Here is a 22,235-nt window from a genome sequence, read left to right as displayed (position 1 = left end):
CCACAACCACAATTTTTGTAGCTGAGCTTGAAAGACAGTGAAATTGTGACCACTAGGGAGCAGACTTGAAGTTTTCACATGTGCAAACAACCCTGGAATGTACATGCTTTTGAGTTAATGGTATGATAGTAATATAGTTTGACTAATTCACCAATGCCTTTTTGTGTTGAGTTTTTTTTCTTTCTTACTTCTAAGTAGTCTGACACTGGTCTGTGTTCAATCTCAGTGGAAAGACAGGACAAAAGATCCATTACAGATACAGGTTATCTTTGGCTCTGGTTTTCTCTTGAAGGAAATGTTGAGGAGGAAGTAGAAGTGGTGGAAGGAAAAGTTTTTTCTGAGGCAAAGAGGAGTGGGTAAGGAAATTGGTGCCTGGGAAATGGTTGTGCTCTCTCTTGTGCCCAGGGCAGGATGGTCTCTAGAGATGTGCTCAGGAAAATTAGTGCGGCAATGGAGCTTGGCTGTTCCAATTAAGTCTTGCTGTCTTTCTAACATTGACCTACTCTCTCTCTCTCTCTCTCTCTCTCTCTTGCTCATACCTGGAGATGCTCAGGTATTACTCCTGGCTCTGTACTCAGGAATTGCCTCTGGCGGTACTCAGGGGACCATATGGGATGCTGAGGATTGAACCGGGGTCCACCGCGTGCAAGGCAAACACCCTACCCACTGTGCTATTGGGCCAGCCCCTGACCTACTCTCAAGAAGCAGAGGAATCTGCTGAAGACTGAAGATTAAAGTTTCCATCTATTTGACTACACGTGGGCTTAGTATAGAATTGAAATCAGAGAATTGTGCTTTGTGCACTATTGTTTGAGAATCTTTAATGTAAAAACTTATACACCATTTAGAGTCTATGGGATGGCATTATTTGTCCCAGTAGCTTTTAGCAACAGCCCCACCTAAATATTCAGTGAGATTCCTAATTCTGATTTAGGAATGGTGTGAGAAGAGATACAGCAAAGAAGTAAAAACTGACTCAAGGGGAACATAGAGAGGGTACAGAAAGGGCTCTGGGCTGATGAATTTGCCTACAATTTCAGTTTCATCTCATGATTTCATTAGCATAACAAACCTGAAATTTTTGACTCCTTGACTCTTTTAATTTGATATAAATTTTTAGGTAGGCAGTCAGGTAAGGGGGTCCTTTGGCAGCAAACTTTAGGAAAGCCATAAAATCATGAAATGTTTGGATAGACAAAATAGAGTCTGAAGAGGAATCAACTTGCTGCCAACTGAGGACAAAGGTCTGACAATTAACAGGCACAAAGCAATGCCATTTTTTTGACAATTCCCTATCAATACCTTTAGGCTAAGTTGAGACAGCTTGGAAAATGCTTAGCATCCCAAAGCAACTCAAGGTTTTCATCTTAGAGATGCCCACATATTTCTTTTTGATAATTACTCCTCCCCCTTTTACTTTGCTTTATGCTTCTCATTTTCTTTCCAAAGCTTACATTTTCTCTTGAATGTGTTATGTTCTATATTAAACATTTCTTTTGCTATAATGTTTGTCTTTTCATAAAGTTCTTATTTTTCCTGTTTTTTAAAAAGTTTTAATTTTATTATTTTTTTTTGCTTTTTGGGTTACACCCAGAGATGCACAGGGATTACTCCTGGCTCATGTACTCAGGAATTAACTCCTGGCAGTGCTCAGGGGACCATACGGAATGCTGGGAATCAAACCCAGGTCGGCCTCGTACAAGGCAAATGCCTTACCTGCTGTGCTATTGCTCCAGCCCACTTAAAAATTTTTTTAAACATTTTGTAGTTTTCTTTGTAAAGGTCTTTTACTTCCTTGGTTAAGCTGATTCCGAGGTACTTGATTTTCTGGGGCACGATTGTGAATGGGATTGCTTTTTTCATGTCCCTTTCCTCTGCCTCATTGTTTGCATATATGAAGGCCATGGATTTTGGGGTATTGATTTTGTAGCCTGCAACTTTACTGTATAAGTCTATTGTTTCTAAGAGTTTCTTAGTAGAGGTTTTAGGCTTCTCTAGATATAGTATCATGTCGTCTGCAAATAGTGAGAGTTTGATTTCTTCCTTTCCTATCTGGATGCCCTTAATCTCTTTTTCTTGTCTAATAGCTATCGCAAGTACTTCCAGTACTATATTGAAGAGGAGTGGTGAGAGTGGGCATCCTTGTCTTGTGCCCGATCTCAGAGGAAAGGCCCTTAGTTTTTCCCCGTTGAGGATAATGCTTGCCGTAGGCTTGTGATAGATGGCTTCGACTATCTTGAGGAAAGTTCCTCCAAACCCCATTTTGGCGAGGGTTTTCATCATGAAAGGATGTTGGATCTTGTCAAATGCTTTCTCTGCATCTATTGATATGATCATATGGTTTTTGTCTTTACTTTTGTTGATATGCTGGATTATGTTGATTGATTTCCGAATGTTAAACCATCCTTGCATCCCTGGGATGAATCCCACTTGGTCGTGATGTATGATCTTTTTGATGAGTTGTTGGATCCTATTTGCTAATATTTTGTTGAGGATCTTCGCATCAGTGTTCATCAGGGAAATTGGTCTGTAATTTTCTTTCTTAGTGGTGTCTTTGTTTGCTTTTGGTATTAGGGAGATATGTGCTTCATAGAAACTGTTTGGGAGAGTTCCTGTTTTTTCAATTTCCTGGAAAAGTTTGAGGAAAACAGGCAATAGGTCTTCTTTAAATGTTTGGAAGAATTCGCCAGTGAAACCATCTGGGCCTGGGCTTTTGTTTACTCCATGAAATCAAAGAGGACATGAGGAAATGGAAACATATACCCTGCTCGTGGATAGGGAGAATCAATGTTGTCAAAATGGCAATACTCCCTAAAGCATTATACAGATTCAATGCGATCCCTATAAGTATACCCATGACATTCTTCAAAGAAATGGATCAAGCAATCCTAAATTTCATATGGAATGACAAACGTCCAAGGATAGCTAAAACAATTCTTGGGAAAAAGATGATGGGAGGCATCACCCTCCCCAACCTCAAACTTTACTACAAAGCAGTAACAATTAAAACAGCATGGTACTGGAACAAAAGCAGAGCCGTAGACCAATGGAACAGGGTGGAATATCCCTACACACAACCCCAAATGTATGATCATCTAATCTTTGATAAGGGAGCAAGAGATGTGAAGTGGAGCAAGGAAAGCCTCTTTAACAAATGGTGCTGGCACAACTGGACAACCACATGCAAAAAAATGGGTTTAGACCTTGACCTGACACCATGCACAAAAGTCAGATCAAAATGGATTAAAGACCTCAACATTAGACCACAAACCATAAGGTACATTGAAGACAAGGTCGGCAAAACCCTCCACGATATTGAAGATAAAGGTATCTTCAAAGGTGACACGGAACTAAGCAATCTAGTAAAAACAGAGATCAACAAATGGGACTACATTAAACTAAAAAGCTTCTGCACCGCAAGAGATACAGTGACCAGAATACAAAGACTATCCACAGAATGGGAAAGGATATTTACACAATACCCATCAGATAAGGGGTTGATATCAATGGTATATAAAGCACTGGTTGAACTCTACAAAAAGAAAACATCCAACCCCATCAAAAAATGGGGCGAAGAAATGAACAGAAACTTTACCAAGGAAGAAATATGAATGGCCAAAAGGCACATGAAAAAGTGCTCTGCATCACTAATCATCAGAGAGATGCAGATCAAAACAACCATGAGATACCACCTCACACCACAGAGACTAGCACACATCCAAAAGAACAAAAGCAACCGCTGTTGGAGAGGATGTGGGGAGAAAGGGACCCTTCTTCACTGCTGGTGGGAATGCCGACTGGTTCAGCCCTTCTGGAAAACAATTTGGACGACTCTCAAAAAATTAGATATTGAATTCCCATTTGACCCAGCAATACCACTGTTGGGAATATATCCCAGAGAGGCAAAAAAGTACAATCAAAACAACATCTGCACATGTATGTTCATCGCAGCACTGTTTACAATAGCCAGAATCTGGAAAAAACCCGAATGCCCCAAAACGGATGACTGGTTGAGGAAACTTTGGTACATCTATACAATGGAATACTATGCAGCTGTTAGAAAAAAGGAAGTCAAGAATTTTGTAGTTAAGTGGATGGGCATGAAAAGTTTCATGCTGAGTGAAATGAGTCAGAAAGAGAGAGACAGACATAGAAAGATTGCACTCATCTATGGTATATAGAATATCAGAGTGGGAGACTAATACCCAAGAACTGTAGAAATAAGTACCAGGAGGTTGACCCCATGGCTTCGAGGCTGGCCTCACGTTCCGGGGAAAGGGCAACTCAGAGAAGCGATCACCAACTACATTGTAGTCGAAGGCCATGTGGGGGAAGGGAGTTGTGGGCTGAATGAGGGCTAGAGACTGAGCACAGCGGCCACTCAACACCTTTATTGCAAACCACAACAGCTAATTAGAGAGAGAGAACAGAAGGGAATTCCCTGCCACAGTGGCAGGGTGGGGTGGGGGGAGATGGGATTGGGGAGGGTGGGAGGGACGCTGGGTTTACGGGTGGTGGAGAATGGGCACTGGTGAAGGGATGGGTTCCCGAACTTTGTATGAGGGAAGTATGAGCACAAAAGTGTATAAATCTGTAACTGTACCCTCACAGTGATTCTCTAATTAAAAATAAATAAATTATAAAAAAAATTTTTTTTAAACAGTGGTTCTAAGGCTTACTTCTGGCTCTGTACTCAGGGATCACTTCTGTTGGGACATGGAGAAGGGGCACGTCTGGAGCACTGGGCACTGAACTTGGGTTGACCACACATAAGGCAAGTGTCTTACTGTACTAGTTCTCCAGTCTTTCCTAAAATTCTTTATTGTGACAAAAGATAAGGACCTACATCCAGGTAGAGGTTGACTCTAACTTATTTTCCTGTGAGGAGCATAACCTTGCCTGAGAACCATGGTTCCCTGAAAATCCCAATGGCAGGGATTAATTCTAAGGACATGCAGATCAAGTGAATACAGCTGGCAGCTGCCTGGTAAGGAGACAGGACTTTAATGTCCACATGGTTCAGGAGTTCATGAAGATTTTATCAGTTCTGACCTTCCTAGGAAAATACCCACTCATAGCAGTTTATTTCATGATCTATCTTAAGACTCTACTCTTTTTTTTTGTAATTAAAAAATTACTTAATTTTTTAGTTGAATCACAGTGAGACACACAGTTACAAAGTTGTTCATGATTGAGTTTCCGTCATATAATGTTCCAACACCTGTCTCTTCATTAGTGTACATTTTTCACCACCAGTTTTCTTCCCACCCACCCCCCCCGCAGGGACTTTTCCTTTTCCTCTCTCTCTCTCTCTCTCTCTCTCTCTTTCTCCTTTTGGGTATTATGATTTGCAATATAGATACTGGAAGGTTATCATGTATATCCCTTTACCTACTTTCAATACTCAGTTCTTGTCCAGAGTGATCATTTCCAACCACTATTGCCACACTGGTCCCTTCTCTATCCTAACTGCCCTCTACCTGTCACCCGCATGTGACAATCTTCCACTCACTCACCTGTCCTCCTAGCCCCTGTTTTCCCTGACCTTGGATATTAGTCCTATACTTATTTTTTTTAATCCCACAAATGAATGCACGACTCTACTCTAAGTCTGCCTGAGTTTCTTTTCTTCCCATCCCCCTTTGTGGGGATATTATATTATATTTGCATTATAAGGAGTTATAAATTTTAGGGAATTGTTTCAAAATTTCTTTTATTTTTTAAATTATTTTTAATTAATTTATTTTTTTGCTTTTTGGGTTACACCCAGCGGTGCACAGGGGCCACTCCTGGCTTTGCACTCAGGAATTACTCCTGGTGGTGCTGGGGGACCATATGGGATGCTGGGAATCGAATCCGGGTTGGCCGCGTGCAAGGCAAACGCCCTACCCACTGTGCTATTGCTCCAGCCCTCACAATTTCTTTTAAAAAGTAGGCCCATTATGGACTGAATTCATGTCCTTCCTTTCCAAATTCATGTGCTGAAGTCCTAACTCCATACCATTGAGTGTGACTGTACTGTGAAATAAGGTCTCTAAGACTAGATTAAGTTAAAAGGAGATCTTCAGTCTATGCTATAATCCAATCATCATCATCATCATCATCATCATTATCCCATTGATCGTCAAATTTCTCGGGTGGTCTCAGTAACGTCTCCATTTGTCCAAGCTCTGAGATTTTAGAAGCCTCTCTCTACTCGTCCTTTCAACAATGCTGTACTGGAGGCTCTTACAGGGTCAGGGGAATGAGATCCAGCTTGTTACTGGTTTTGGCATATTAGTACACCATGGGGACCTTGCGAGGCTCTCCCATGTGGGCAGAAAATTCCCAGTAGTTTGCCTGCCAGGTTCTCCCAGGAGGAGAAGTAGGCTATAAAATGTCTTCCGGAAGCTTGCTTTTAAGTCTCTGGATGCTGGCCATTGACAGGATTACACAAGGATGGGGCGGGGGGGCAGTCCTGGGTATGACCGCTTAGCTACTGGGAAATGGGAAATCTGGGCAGAGCAGGCCCAGTCCCGATCTGAGCAGCCTTATAAACTGGTAAATTTATAAAAAATTATGGCATGCATAGAGGAAAATTGCATGATCATATTAGGACACAGTGAGAAGGCCACTATCTATAAGTCATGGAGAGGCCTTGGAAGAAATTAAATCTGATTTGTCAACTGTAGAACTAGGAGACAATAGATCTCTGATGTTTGTTTGTTTATTTGTTTATTTGTTTTTGGACCACACCAGGTGGCAATCAGGGCTCACTCCTGGCATTGTTCTCAAGTTGCATTTAACTCTTGGTTTGCTGGAGGGATCATATGGGATGCCCGGAATTAAACCTGGGTTGGCCACATGCAAGGCAAGTGCCATACCCACTATACTATTGCTCTGGCCCCAGATCTCTGCTGCTTAAGCCACCTAGTCTACTGTAACTTGTTATAAAATTTCTCTCTCTCTCTCTCTCTATATATATATATATATATATATAGGTCCTGGATCCTTACCTTGGATGAGTAGATGGCTATGGGATTGCGGGAATGCACCAAAGTGACAAAAAACTCTTCTGGTATCTCGGTGACAGTGGGGATTTTGTAGTCATCTGGACCCCGAGAATAAAGCACACCTTCTGGGGAGTATTTCAGTTCTTCTGTGGTATATAATCCCATGCCTTGGATAAATGCTCCTTCAATCTAAAGGCAAAAAAATTAATTATAGTTTATAAGTAGATGAATAAATAGTGTAAATGGTTGGTTGAATGAATATTTTAATGTGACTGAAGCTCTGAGCTACAGTCATTCATTCTTGAAAGCACTGTGGTGAACTTAAAAAGCTCCTCTAGGATTTGTATCTACTAACTTGCCTGACCTTGTCTCTGCTCTTCTCACTAAGATAGCCAACATTTTCCAGGTTCTAGGTGAATCTCTAAGCCCACTAGATTTGTTCAAATCTTTGTAATTATAGTTTCTCTTGACATTCTTAATTGCTTCCCATCTATATTTGTCCACCTGGAAAACTCTTAATTATCCTCTAGTTCAGATAAATAATTGCCTCTTGGAGCCTTTAGGCTACTTCTACCACCCCATGGACTAGAAATTGGTTTCTTCTGATTCACTCCATCTAAAACATGTTTTCCACTCTGGAAGTGCTCAGAGCATTTTTGTTGTTCACTATGCTGTCTTTTTACCCTCTCTATTCTCTTACTAATTTAGAAGCCCTGTAGAGGTCTAGCCTTGCATTCTCTGATTGTCATGATGCCTAGTATGTAGAGTCTTAGTAAAGGTCATTTGAACTAGATGAAAAGAAGGAATTTAACATTAATGCAGCATGAACTGTAAGACAGGGATGTGGTTCAAGTGACAGAGTACATGTCTTGCATATTTGAGGGTCTGGATCTGATTCTGAGCATTGTATAGTCCCAACTTAAAAGATTTAGTTGATTAAAAAGAAAACACTGAAGTCTATTATATCTTGAGCTCTTTCATTTATTTATTATGGAAAGAACTGTCACTGTCATCCTGTTGCCCATCGATTTGTTCGAGTGGGCACCAGTAACATCTCTCATTGTGAGACTTATTGTTACTGTTTTTGGCATATCCAATATGCTACGGGTAGCTTGCCAGGCTCTGCCATGCAGGCGTGATACTCTTGGTAGCTTGCCAGGATCTCCAAGAGGGGTGGAGGAATCGAACATGGGTCGGCTGCATGAAAAGCAAATGCTGTACCACTGTGCTATCGCTCCAGCCCCATGGAAAGGACATAGATATTAAATAATGTAGGTTGGGAGAAATATTTTGATTAAATTAAAATTTTAATTAAATATTTAATTCAGTTAGCAAGACACCCTAAAAAGTCATGTTGTGCTTTATTTATAAAGTATTATACTTGAGGAAAAAGCCCCCCTTTAAAGTCTGTCTTTCCTGGGGATACTGGTCCTAGAAAATGTACACTGGAAATGTACACTGGTGAAGGGATGGGTGTTGGAACACTGTATGACTGAAACCTAATTATGAACAGCTTTGTAAAAAGGCTGTTTTACTGAAGAGTCTAGACTACACTTGAATATTTTTTAAATACTAAATTTAGAAATAAGGTATATTCAAATTCTGGTATTTCTAAATGCTTGAGGAAGATAAAAGAAAGGATTGAGGTCCAAGAGTTCCAGTTTAACACATGGTTCTCTGGATACCACCAGGGATCACTCCTGAGCATAGAGCCAGGAAGAGTTCCTGAGCACCACTGGGTATGACTCCAAAACAAATAAACAAGCAATCAAAATGCACTCAGGTGCAGATTCCAAGTTGCTGGTCAGCTAACTGCTGATAGCGCAAGTTTGGAATTATGTGGGCCAGAAAATCATGCTCCCAGTAAACATCATAAGTACTTCTGTTGCAGAGTCTGAGCACCAATGTTTGAGAAATATACAGATACCAGTAAAAAACCCATTGGGGGGATGGAGAGATAGAGCAGAGATTAAGGTGCTTATGTGCAGTGAACCACTGGGTGTGGTCTTGGATGTCCCTCACCCCCACCCCACCACTAAATCCTACTGTGGTGTCTGAATAATCCCAGTACCACAGTGTCCAAGCAACTCCACATCCTCAGGCCTCACACTGAACCATCAGACTTTCTGGAACTCCCCCACCCTTGCCCTCAGGTTTTCTGAGCACCACTTGAAGATGACCCACTTCTTAAAACTCACTGGCCAATCTTGGTAAATGATCTCTTAGGACTTAGAGTGGGATAAAGCTGTTGGCAGATTAAGCACTACATGTCTGTAGGATTTGACAAACTGTTAACCCCCCAGATCCTTACAGTTTAATTTTGGACCAACTTGACAAGTCTGGGGGAGTTGATGCAGCTTCTCTGTTCACCTCACTTTGAGAGACAGACCAAGCTAAAATGAAAATCTACCTCAATAACTAGAAAGGTTCCTAGAAACTTGATATCTGAAAAGACTTTGGGCTCATTGATTTTATGTATGTTTTTTGAGGAAAAAAAAATCCCCACAATTCAGATTTAGTGAGAGGAAAATCTTATATTTCCAAATTGTTCAATCTGTTTAAAAAAACTATGAGTAATGATGTTGCTTTTTAATGCATTTATCTAGCATTCTCTAATGTGAATAAATTAATGTGGACTGAAGAAAAAATTATAAACATGGAGCAGAATAAATCACACATTCCTGACACAAAAAGACAATAATTGTACACTTTTTCTGGAAATTTCCTTCCAATATTTTATCATTTACTTTTCATTTTCTCTATATTCTCCCACTATTTAGCTATTTTATCTTTATACATGCATTATAAATATTAAATATAAATACATATACTTGTATATATAGTATATTGCCAAGTTTTTTTTTCTTTTTGGATCACACCTGGCAATGCACAGCGGTTATTCTTGGCTCTGCACTCAGGAATCACTCCTGGCAGTGCTCAGGGGACCATATGGGATGCTGGGAATGGAACCAGGGTCAGCGGCGTGCAAGGCAAACACCCTACCCACTATGCTATTGCTCCAGCCCCCACCAAGTTGTTTTTTTTTTTAACCAGATATGTGTAAAGTGTGAAGAACACTGAAAAAAAAATAAAGGAACAACAAAAAGTTGAATGGAAATGACCAGTCACTCTGTGGGGTAGTTCTGCATCACATACCTGTCCAATATCCAGGGCTGGGTTTATGCTGAAAGCAGCATCCATGAAGATATCGGTCCTACGTTGCTGTGCCAAGAGAAAAGAAATTCTGCAAGTTATTACTTATTTAAAATACATCATAATAAATGAACAGCTCTGTCTTTGTCCCACTGGGACAATCAAGTTGATTAGTATTTATAGCATAAAGTAGAAAACACATCAGCATGTGTTTTCACTAGGAAGTTAGTGACAGCGCATATTGTTCTTTACCTTGTATGCCCCAGTCAGACAGTCGATTTCCACTTCAGAACAGGCTGCTCCATAAACCCAATATGGATAAGGTTTACCTTCCTCCTTCTCCCAGTCCATGTATGTCTGGTAGCCTCTGGGAAGGGCAGTTAGGAGGAAAACAAATTGGCAGTGTCTTCACTATTAGTAATCAGATTGTCTACTGGGCTCTGGCAGCCCCATAGCACTGAAGACCTTTTCCCTGTCTCCAGCCAGGGGCCTGTGCCAATCACTGCAGACCTTGGGAGGGAAAAATTCACAGGCCTTCCTGTCCTCCAGAGAACATTTCTGGGGTAGGTCAGAGTGTGCATAGATAGGTATGGATGGTAAACAATGGTGGCTCCCAGAAGTCCCCAGATCTCCTTCTTTGCCTGCAGGCTCCAGGCTGAAGAATGAGCATAGGGCAGAGCCCTTGTATTCTCCTAGTATCTGCTCAGATTCACAAGCTCTCACCGTTGCTGCCCAAGTGTCCCAAAATCTCTCTCTCTGCTTGCCACACCTGTCTGTGCTCAGGACTCACTCCTAACTCTGTGCTCAGAGATCACTACTGAGCTGTGCTTAAGGGACATTCGTGGTGGTGCCAGGGATCAAACTGGAGTTGACTATATGCAAGGCAAGTGCCTTAACCATGGTTCTACCTTTCTGGTCCAAACCTCTCTTACTTGAAATATCCAGTTGTTGAAAGATTGATGGACTCTTCAAAAGCTTTTGCAACCTACAAGAGATGATAGATTATAATACAATAATAATTTAGGGAAAAGAATGATAAATACCTTCCATACCAAAAAAAATTGCCTCATTTGTTTACATCAGGGTCACCTCATTTCTTTACAACATGTTCGCCTCAAGTAAGACTGTAAGCCATAGGGTGTGCTTTTCAAGGAGGTGTTTATAGGTCAATGGCTACCTGACCTCTGAGACCATCTATTTTGGGGGATTGTATGGTATCAAGTGATTACTTCTTAAATTAGGGAGGGAGCTAAGTAATATTTATGTGCCCAGGTTCATATGCATAGGTGCATATATACACATGTATATATGTATGGACTGGAGTGATAGCACAGAGGGTAGGGCATCTGCTTTGCACACAGCAGACCTGGGTTCGATTCCTCATCCTCTCGGAAAGCCCCTGAATGGCAAAGCCTGGCAAGCTACTTGTGGCGTATTCGATACACCCAAAACAGTCTCACAATGGAGACATTATTGGTGCCTGCTCGAACAAATTGATGAACAATGGGACGATAGTGCTACAGTATATATGCATAAATATATGAGCATGTATATCTTCATTTATATGTGAATTCTTGCTTAGTATATGTATACCCATGTGTGTATTCATGAGTATACATGTATATATTTGTTTGAACATATACATATGTATCATGTTTGTATTTTTTTTCAGATTCTGTTTTTTGGGTTCACAACCCTTGGTGGTACTCAGGGGACCATACATGTTGTAAAATATAAAATTGGAGTTAGTGGCATGCAAGAAAAGTGCACTAAGCCCCAATCTCTAGTCCCATGTTTGTATTGTTTATATTATTACTTTGATTTCCCCACCATGCTTTTGGTTGACTATCTCAGTATATTGATAGAATTAGCTACTGATAGAGTAAACTGGCTAGTGATGGAGAAGAATAATAATGGCAATTGCAATAATAATTAGTATTAAAAATAGAGTACTATGCGATATTCTTTATTGCTCTGGTGAGAAAAGAAAAGAACTGAGTAGATTGTTTCATGGAGATAGTAACCACAGTAGGAAATGTGTCCTCAGAGAATTTTTTGGTTTTGCTTTTATTGACCACACCAGTTAGTGCTCAGGGGTTACTCCTGGCTCTACACTCCTGGCAGTGCTTGGGGGATCCTATGAGATGCCAAGAATCAAAATTAGGTTAGCAACATGCAAGGCAAGTGCCCTATCTGCTGCACTCACTCTTTGGACTTGCCTGGAATTTTTTACTTTAGAGTTCAGCTATAATCACACTTGTTTTTTTTTTCTCTCTCTCTCTCTTTTATTGAATCATCATCATCGTGAGATATAGTTACAAAACTTTCAAATTTGAGTATCAGTCATACAATGATCAAGCATCCATCCTCCACTAGTGCACATTCTTCACCACCAATGTCCCCAGTATACATGCCCCCCCACCTTGTAGCCCTCCTCCTGACTCTCTGGCAGACAATTTCCCCCATATTCTCTTTCTACTTTTGGGCATTATGGTTTGCAATATAGATACTGAGAGGCTATCATGTTTGGTCCTTTATCTACTTTCAGCACACATCTCCCATCCCGAACGATCCCTCCAACCATCATTGACTTAGTAATTCCTTCTCTGTTCCAGCTGACTTCTCCCCCAGCTCATGAGACAGGCTTCCAATTATGGAGCAATATTCCTGGCCCTTGTGTCTACTGTCTTGGGTGGGGGACTGAGGGCAATAACTCAAAAAGCTGGAGCAAATGTTTGCAACTTTGCATGCTGAAGGCCCAAGTTCAACCCCTGGCACTGCTTGGTCCCCTAAATACTACCAGGAGTGACCCTTAAGCACTAAGTTAAAAGTAGCCTCTGGGTGTGAACCAAAAGTAAAAAGAAAAAAAGAAAGAATAGTAAATAGGGGTTTAGCAATAGTATAGCAGGCAGGGCACTTGCCTTACATGTAGCTGAGCTGAGTTTGGTCCCTGGCACCCCATATGTTTCCCCAGTCATGCCAGGAGTACAGAGCCAGGAAGTATGGTCCAAACCACCCCCATATATGTAGAAATAAAGAAAAAAAAATAAGACTCTGAGGGCAGGAAGAGAACATGCGAGACCCAATGTTCCATCTTGGGTACCACATTTCCTTTATCTCAGAAACATCAGCTGTGGGAGCACCCTCTGGAGGGGTGTGGACTGCGTTTCCACCCTGCTGAAGCCCAGCAGTTGCACTCACACACTCATAGGTGCCGTCATGCCAACAGTCTCCTAACGTCACCACTTCATGAGTGAGCTCTGCAGAGACACCAAAATGCCAAATTTTCAGGTACACCTGAATTTTGGCTGAGAACTCTAGCCTCTTCTCCGAGTGGAGGTGTGCAGTCACACCCACATCGCACAACTCTGGCCATATAAGCTCACTGCTCACTTAAATATTCTGCAGTTTCAGGAACCCACGGCTGAGAATGACACCTCCAAACGCTACAATACTGGCATCCCAGTAGAATCATACCAAATTAGGTGAGAAAGTAACATAGAGGCCAACTAAGCTCAATAAATAAAAACATCAACAAAGAAAGTTCTGCTAGCAACCACAGCTTAGAAATTCACAGCTAAGATCGCCCTTCCCTCGCCCCCTGCCCGCGGTCTGGGGCTCGCTCGGAAGCCTCCAGCCCCGCCTGGCCCCTCTGAGCCACCTCGCCAAGCGGCCCTGACCCCTCCCTCTTATCCAGGTAATTGGGATTTCCCTTTGGAGACCCCGCCCAAAGTGGAGAAGCCATTCCCTCGCCCCCTGCCCGCGGTCTGGGGTTCGCTCAGAAGCCCGCAGCCCTGCCTGGCCCCTCTGAGCCACCTCACCAAGCGGCCCTGACCCCTCCCTCTTCTCCAGTGAACACATCAATCAGCGCAAAAAGCCCTTTTTTAAGAGATCATAGCCCCATGTCTTCAATTGAGGCCCCTCACAAGTTAAGGTGGAGCGCCTGACAGTAAAGCCCATAACAACATGAAGAAACAGCGAAAATCCCCACCGCCAGGAGAGATGGAAGAGAGGATCTCAGAAATCCCAACAGGGACTTCCCAGAAATACAATCTCCTCTCAGATAGAGAATTTAGAGAGGAAATCGTGAGATGGTTCGTGAACTCAAAGCAACTATGGAATGAACATCCAATAAATTAAGGGAGGATATGGATGCAGCATTGCAACGGTCCACCAAGATAATCCAGGAAGAAACGAGAGCAGAAATTTCAAAGCTACAAACAGAAGTGACACAATTAAAAGAATTGGTAGATGAAATAAAAAACTCAGTAGGAGCCCTTAACAGTAGAATGATTACTGCCAAAGAAAGAATCAGTGATCTTGAAGACGAGCTGCAGAAGGCATATAAGCAACAACAAATAATGGCAAAAGATCTCAAATGGCTCTTGAGCAAATTAGTGTCCTAGGGGATGACCACAAGAGAAGCAACATAAGAATTATTGAAGTACTGGAACCACAGGGAACCAATCCCAGTGGAAAAAAAAACACAATCAAAGACATCATTGCTAAAAAATTCCTAGAGCTAGAGAATTCGGGCATCCAGATCCAAGGAGTCAGAAGGGTGCCAGCTAATAGGGACCCAAACAAAAAATCTCCAAGGCATATCATAGCCAGAATGATGGATGCTGTGGACAGCGACACAATACTGCAAGCAGCAAGATCAAAGAAGGAAATCATATACAAAGGAGCACCCCTTAGATTCACAGCAGACCTATCAGAAGAAACCTTCCAAACCCGAAGACAATGGTGGGATATAGTGAAAAAACTTAATGAAATGAATGCCTCACCAAGAATACTTTACCCGGCTAAACTCTCAGTTAAACTTGAAGGAACCATACACTATTTCACAGAGAAACAACAGCTCAGGAACTTCATAGACTCAAGACCAAACTTAAAAGAAGGACTAAAAGGGCTACTATAAGATAAGGAAAAACCCTAGAAGAACAGCAAACCCTACAGAAAGATGGCACAAAATCCCATGACAATAATTTCTCTCAATGTTAATGGTCTAAATGCACCAACCAAGAGGCACATAGTGGCAAAATGTATTCGGAAACTAAACCCAACTTTCTGCTGCCTACAAGAAGCACATCTGAACAGTCAGAGCAAACACAGACTCAAAGTCAAAGGATGGAAAACAATCCTGAAAGTAAACAACTCCCTCAAAAAAGCTGGGGTGGGCATACTAGTATTCGACAACATAGATTTCAGGCTGAAAAAGATCAGAAGAGACAGCGAAGGTCACTTTCTACTCATCAAGGGATATGTACAACAGGAAGAAATCACACTCTTAAACGTATATGCACCTAATGAACGACCAGCTAAATACTTAAAAGAACTCCTAACAGAATTTAAGGGGGACATAACTAGCACCACGATAGTAGTTGGAGACTTTAACACTGCCCTATCACCTCTGGATAGATTGATAAGAACAACACTCAGCAAGGAAACAATGGCTCTGAAGGAAGAAATGGAGGAGACAGGGCTAATAGACCTATACAGGGCTATACACCCCCAAAAGAAAGAATACACATTCTTTTCCAGTGCACACGGAACATTTTCCAAAATAGACCATGTTCTGGGTCACAAACTATACCTTAATAGAATTGGGAAGATAGAAATTGTATCAACTATCTTTTCAGACCATGATGCGCTGAAGATGGAAGTTAATCACACACAGATGTGGAGAACCAAATCAAATACCTGGAAATTAAACTACTCACTGTTGAACAATGAGTGGGTAACAAAGGAAATCAAGGAGGAAATCAAAAAACACATTGAAACAAATGAGAACGAAGACACAAGCTACCAGAACCTATGGGATGCAGCTAAAGCTGTGTTAAGGGGAAAATTTATAGCTCTGCAAGCTTTCCTCAGGAAGGAAGAAAGGGCCTACATAGATAGCTTGACTTCACAGCTCAAGATCTTAGAAGAGGACCAGCAAAAGGAACCCAAACCAGATCGAAGGAAGGAAATAATTAAACTTAGAGCAAAAATTAATGATATGGAAACCCGAAAAACAATCCGAAAGATCAATGAAACAAAGAGCTGGTTCTTTGAGAAAATAAATAAGATTGATAAACCGCTAGCAAGACTCACAAAGAAAGAGGGAGAGAGAGAACCCTAATGAACCGAATCAGAAATGAAAAGGGGGACATCACAACAGAAACCAAGGAGATTCAAAAGATCATCAGAGACTACTTTGAAAAGCTATATGCCACAAAACAAGAGAACCTAAAAGAAATGGACGAATTCCTTGATTCCTACAATCTCCTAAGACTGAACCAAGAAGACTTGGAATACCTGAATAGGCCCAAAAATATCAAGGAAATAGAAACTGTAATCAAAAGTCTTCCCCAAAACAAAAGCCCAGGTTCAGACGGATTCACTGGCAAATTCTTCCAAACATTTTAAGAAGATTTGTTGCCAGTTCTCTTCAAGCTTTTCCAGGAAATTGAAAAGACAGGAACCCTCCCGAACAGTTTCTATGAGGCACATATCTCCCTAATACCAAAAGCAAACAAAGACACCACTAACAAAGAAAACTGCAGACCAATATCTCTGATGAACACTGGTGCGAAGATCCTCAACAAAATACTAGCAATTAGGATCCAATAACTCATCAAAAAGATCATACACTATGACCAAGTGGGATTCATCCCGGGGATGCAAGGATGGTTTAACATTCGGAAATCAATCAACATAAATCATCATATCAACAAAAGTAAAGATAAAAACCATATGATCATATCAATAGATGCAGAGAAAGCATTTGACAAGATCCAGCACCCATTTATGATGAAAACTCTTTCTAAAATGGGTATAGAAGGGACTTTCCTTAAGATAGTCAAAGCCATCTACCACGAACCTATGGCAAGCATTATCATCAATGGGGAAAAACTAAGGGCCTTTCCTCTAAGATCGGGGACAAGACAAGGATGCCCACTCTCACCACTTCTCTTTAATATAGTACTGGAAGTACTAGCAATAGCCATTATGCAAGAAAAAGATATTAAGGGCATTCAGATAGGAAAGGAAGAAATCAAACTCTCACTATTCTCAGATGATATGATACTATATCTAGAGAAGCCTAAAAGCTCTACTAAGAAACTCTTAGAAACAATTGACCTGTATAGTAAGGTCTCAGGCTATAAAATCAATACCCAAAAAACCATGGCCTTCCTATATGCAAAGAATGAAACAGAGGAAATGGACATGAAAAAAGCAATCCCGTTCACAGTCGTGCCCCAGAAAATCAAATACCTCGGAATCAGCTTAACTAAAGAAGTAAAGGACCTCTACAAAGAAAACTATAAAACTCTACTCCATGAAATAAATGAGGTCATGAGGAAATGGAAACATATTCCCTGCTCATGGATAGGTAGAATCAACATTGTCAAAATGGCAATACTCCCCAAAGTATTATACAGAATCAACGCGATCCCTATAAGGATTCCCATGACATACTTCAAAGAAATGAATCAAGCAATCTTGAAATTCATATGGAACAATAAACGCCCACGGATAGCTAAAACAATTCTTGGGAAAAAGATGATGGGAGGTATCACCCTCCCCAACCTTAAACTTTACTACAAAGCGGTAACAATTAAAACAGAATGGTACTGGAACAAAGGCGGAGCCGCAGACCAATGGAACAGAGTGGGATATCCCCACACACAACCCCAAATGTATGATCATCTAATCTTTGATAAGGGGGCAAGAAATGTGAAGTGGAGCAAGGAAAGCCTCTTCAACAAATAGTGCTGGTATAACTGGACAACCACATGCAAAAGAATGGGTTTAGACCTCGACCTGACACCATGCACAAAAATCAGATCAAAATGGATTAAAGACCTCAACATCAGATCACAATCCATAAGGTACATCAAAGACAAGGTCGGCAAAACCGTTCATGATATTGAAGCTAAAGGTATCTTCAAGTATGACACGGAACTAAGCAATCAAGTAAAAACGGAGATAAACAAATGGGACTACATTAAACTAAGAAGTTTCTTCACCGCAAAAGACACAGGGATCAGAATACAAAGGCAATCTACAGAGTGGGAAAGGATATTCACCCCTTACACATCTGATAAAGGATTGATATCAAGGGTATACAAAGCACTAGTTGAACTCTACAAGAAGAAAACATCCAACCCCATCAGAAAATGGGCGGAAGAAATGAACAGAAACTTTTCCAAGAAAGAGATACGAATGGCTAAAAGGTACATGAAAAAATTCTCTGCATCACTAATAATCAGGGAGATGCAGATTAAAACAATCATGAGATACCACCTCACACCTCAGAGAATGGCACACATCCAAAAGAACAAAAGCAACCACTGTTGGAGAGGATGTGGAGAGAAAGGGACCTTTCTACACTGCTTGTGGGAATGCCGACTGGTCCAGCCCCTTTGGAAAACAATATGGATGCTTCTCAAAAAATTAGAAATTGAGCTTCCATTTGATCCAGCAATACCACTTCTGGGAATAGATCCTGGAGAAAAAAAAGTATAGTCGAAATAACATCTGCACTTATATGTTCATCGTGGCACTGTTTACAATAGCCAGAATCTGGAAAAAACTCGAGTGCCCGAGAACAGATGACTGGTTAAAGAAACTCTGGTACATCTATACAATGGAATACTATGCAGTTGTTAGAAAAGATGAAGTCGTGATTTTTGCATATAAGTGGATCAACGTGGAAAGTATCATGCTAAGTGAAATGAGCCAGAAAGAGAGGGACAGACATAGAAAGATTGCACTCATCTGTGGTATATAAAATGGCAGAGTAGGAGACTAATATCCAAGAATAGTAGTATATAATACCAGGAGGTTGGCTCCATGGTTTGGAAGCTAGCCTTACATGCTGGGGAAAAGTCATCCCAGATAGAGAAGGGAGCACCAAGTAAAATGTGATTGGAAATTCCGAGCAGGGAGGGAGATGCACGCTGAAAGTAGACTAGAGACTGAACATGATGGCCACTCAATACCCCTATTTTAAACCACAACACCCAAAAGGAGAGAGAGAGAACAAATTGGAATGCTCTGTCACAGAGGCGGAGCAGGGTGGGGGGGGATGGGTTTGGGGGTGTGAGGGATACTGGGTTCATAAGTGGTGGAGAATGGACACTGGTGGAGAGATGGGCTCTCGAACATTGCATGAGGGAAAAACAAGCACGAAAATGTGTGGAAAAAAGAAAATCCTAAGATAAGGACTTAATGTCCTCATGGTAAGATATGCTTATTTTCACAAATTTCCTCTTACTGATAAGTTTTTGATAATTTCATTAGCAGTTTAGTTGTAACAGGCAATATAAAAAATTATTCTGTGGTTGGGAAAGGGAGTTGTTGGGCAAATGGGGATGGAAGGTCACATTGGTGGTGGTTGGAATATTGAATGCCTATAAAAAATGCATCATGAACAACTTTGTAAACCATGGTGTTTAAAAAAAGAGAGAAATTAAAAAAAAAATCACTGTAGCTCCAGTGGCTGGTGAGCAGCACCAGGCTGAGCACACTTGCTACTGAATAGTGAGGAGTTACCTCACCTCCCCCTCCACTCTACCTCTGTCTGGGGTGGGGTAGTAGATGTCCCCTATGCTAAATAAGTCAATTAAATTAAACTTCAAAATGATGTCAAATTTCAGTGAACACATACATGTCTTTTAGTATTTGGGAAATGCAAAATTAAATGCTAGTCAATATTTTGCTTTTTTTAAAAATATTTTGCTCTTGAGTGGGCATCCTCAGGCACTGAAGATTTTTTATCCCAGTTGGATGTTGTTGCTTCTTCTGGGCAGGGATAACAGAGAAAATACTCACCCAATCCTCCCATTTTCCTTTAGGGTTTTTCTTCATTACTGGCTGAAGACGGGACATAAGAATTTGGCAGGCATTCTAAACATAAATATTTGAAATGACATCAAAACCGGAAATTAATAGGAGTAGCAAAACGTTAAGGATCTAAATTAATCAAGCCGACTGACAGCTTTATGAACCTACTTCTTCAACTTCTTGACAGGAGATTTTTTAAACTTGTGTAATGGAAGGAAGTATTTTTTTACCCTTAAGTAATATGATTTACAATGGTGCTAATTTTTATGCTTTCGGCATACAAAATAACTGCAGCACATCACAATATTAATATTCTTCTGTTGTTCCCTAGGTTCCTTCTCATCGTTCCTGCATTCTTCTTCCCCCTTGGTAACCTTGATTTTGTTGTAAAAGATTTTTTCCATTGAACATTGTCTAGTTCCTTGCTTTGTTTCTTTATATACTACATGTGAACAAGATAATATGCTATTAGTCTTTTTCTTTCTGACTTATTTTGCTTAATACAGTACCTTATACTTTTTGAAGGGCAAGAAATTCTTGTGGATCCTGCTATATTGATTAAAAATGATATTTATTATAATTATGTTTGAATATGTGCTAACATAAATCTAGGTGCCATCTCTTTAGATTTATACATCTTGTAATTCTGAAGCAAAACCAAAATGATGTGTGCAAACCATTCTACATACCAATACAATTGAAAGTAAGAATATTAATTTGATTGGTTGATGATATTGTATTTTAAGGCACAACTGCTTCTTGAAATGTGGAAAAGGAATTTGTGGCTGTGGTACATACATTCCTCTTTTTACCCTCAGGTCTGAGCAAGGAAGGAGAAAAGATACTTCTAGTGACATACATTTTAGACTGGATGTTTTAATTAATGAAAGGAGAGCATTTCTATAAATAAAAGTACTTCATGAAACAGTAACTGGAAACATAGAGGTGACTTAAATTTATGAGACAGGAGGAAGCTCAGCAAGAGCTGGAACCTATGGAATCAGAGCTCTACCCATTGGCTAGTAAGTGGGCTGGTGGAGTGACCTAGCCCAATTACTGCTCTGTTTTATTTTCTGTAATTGTAGGAATGGGATAAGAACCCCTTTGGCATGGACATTAGGAAGCTGAAGGAGAGAGATGTCACCTGCACAGCCTTCCCAAAGATGTCTGTGCCCATGGAGCCTGCAGTGAAGACAGCATTGGGCACGGTGAGCGTGCTGGTCTCAGCCAGGTGTACGTATGACTTGTCAATGTTCAATTCTCGGCTCACAACCTGCCAGAGGCAGAAGAAATGTATTATCGATTCTATTGAGGGTTAGTCCCACTCAGTTACAAAGAAGAACCCTTTAATTCTTTTTGTGTTGTTTGCACAGCATATGCTTCAGCTCTTCAAGCCATTTCACAACCTGTTCCTTTCTGAGCTATGCATAAAACCTGGCTATCCTTTAAAGGCAACCACTTAAGATAGCATTTTGAGTTTTTCTATTTTATTTTTCTTTTTAATGTCAAACTAAAGGAAGCAATGTACATGTAAGTGAACAATTGTGGTTGAGCATATATGTATATGTATATGTCATATGTATATGTACATGCACATATTGATGAATATATTAGTGTTGCTGGGTATGGAACCCAGGGATGGAACACATGGAACCAATGTACATATAAATAAACAATTGTGGGTGAGTATATGTGTGTGCATTTAGTGGTGTTAGGGATGTAATCCAGAGCCCCACATATGCAAGGCAAATGTTTTACTGCTGAGTCATTTCCTTGGTTTACATGTTGGTTTTTCTATGTAGATTATGAGCTTGGAGGTTTTACTTGCTCAATGAAAGATAACGTTGCTTTTTAAAGGAACATGGCCAACCAAAGAATGTTTTGGTGTGCTTTTAAAAATTTAATTACACTTAAAAGAAATTAAAAAAAATTAAAAAAAAATTTTAATTACACTAAGTTTTTTTGTGTTCATGGACCACACTCAGCAGTATTCAGGGACTACCTATAACTCTGTGCATAGAGATTGCTCTTGGTGGTACTCCTGGAACCATATATGGTACCAGGGATCAGACCCACCAGTGTCAGCTGCATGCAAGCAAAGACTTGTACTATTTTTCCATCCCTATGATGTTCTTTTTTGGGGAGAAATATGTTATATTTTTCACTGGCAGGAAAAGCATTGCTCTCCCTCTTCCCTATCCTGGCAGTTTTTATTCAAATGTCATAGTCACCACATTTTAATATTGAAAAAGG

At 40.6% G+C, this 22,235-nt stretch overlaps 1 protein-coding gene across 1 annotated transcript in view; it reads right to left on the bottom strand.

Moving 5' to 3' along the window:
* LOC101540787 (aldehyde oxidase 4-like) overlaps positions 1-22,235 on the bottom strand; it is a 99,918-nt gene that overhangs the window by 3,979 nt on the left and 73,704 nt on the right. Inside the window, exons 28-33 of the mRNA XM_055121837.1 lie at positions 21,127-21,255; positions 19,971-20,045; positions 11,078-11,130; positions 10,398-10,512; positions 10,149-10,214; positions 6,996-7,181 (exon numbers count right to left, since the gene is read on the bottom strand). Of these exons, the coding sequence (XP_054977812.1) occupies positions 6,996-7,181; positions 10,149-10,214; positions 10,398-10,512; positions 11,078-11,130; positions 19,971-20,045; positions 21,127-21,255 (624 nt within the window). The remainder of the gene's footprint in view (positions 1-6,995; positions 7,182-10,148; positions 10,215-10,397; positions 10,513-11,077; positions 11,131-19,970; positions 20,046-21,126; positions 21,256-22,235) is intronic.

This window comes from Sorex araneus, chromosome X, assembly GCF_027595985.1.
Source record: "Sorex araneus isolate mSorAra2 chromosome X, mSorAra2.pri, whole genome shotgun sequence".
Lineage (NCBI taxonomy): Eukaryota > Metazoa > Chordata > Mammalia > Eulipotyphla > Soricidae > Sorex > Sorex araneus.
This window is presented reverse-complemented; position numbering and strand designations above follow the sequence as displayed.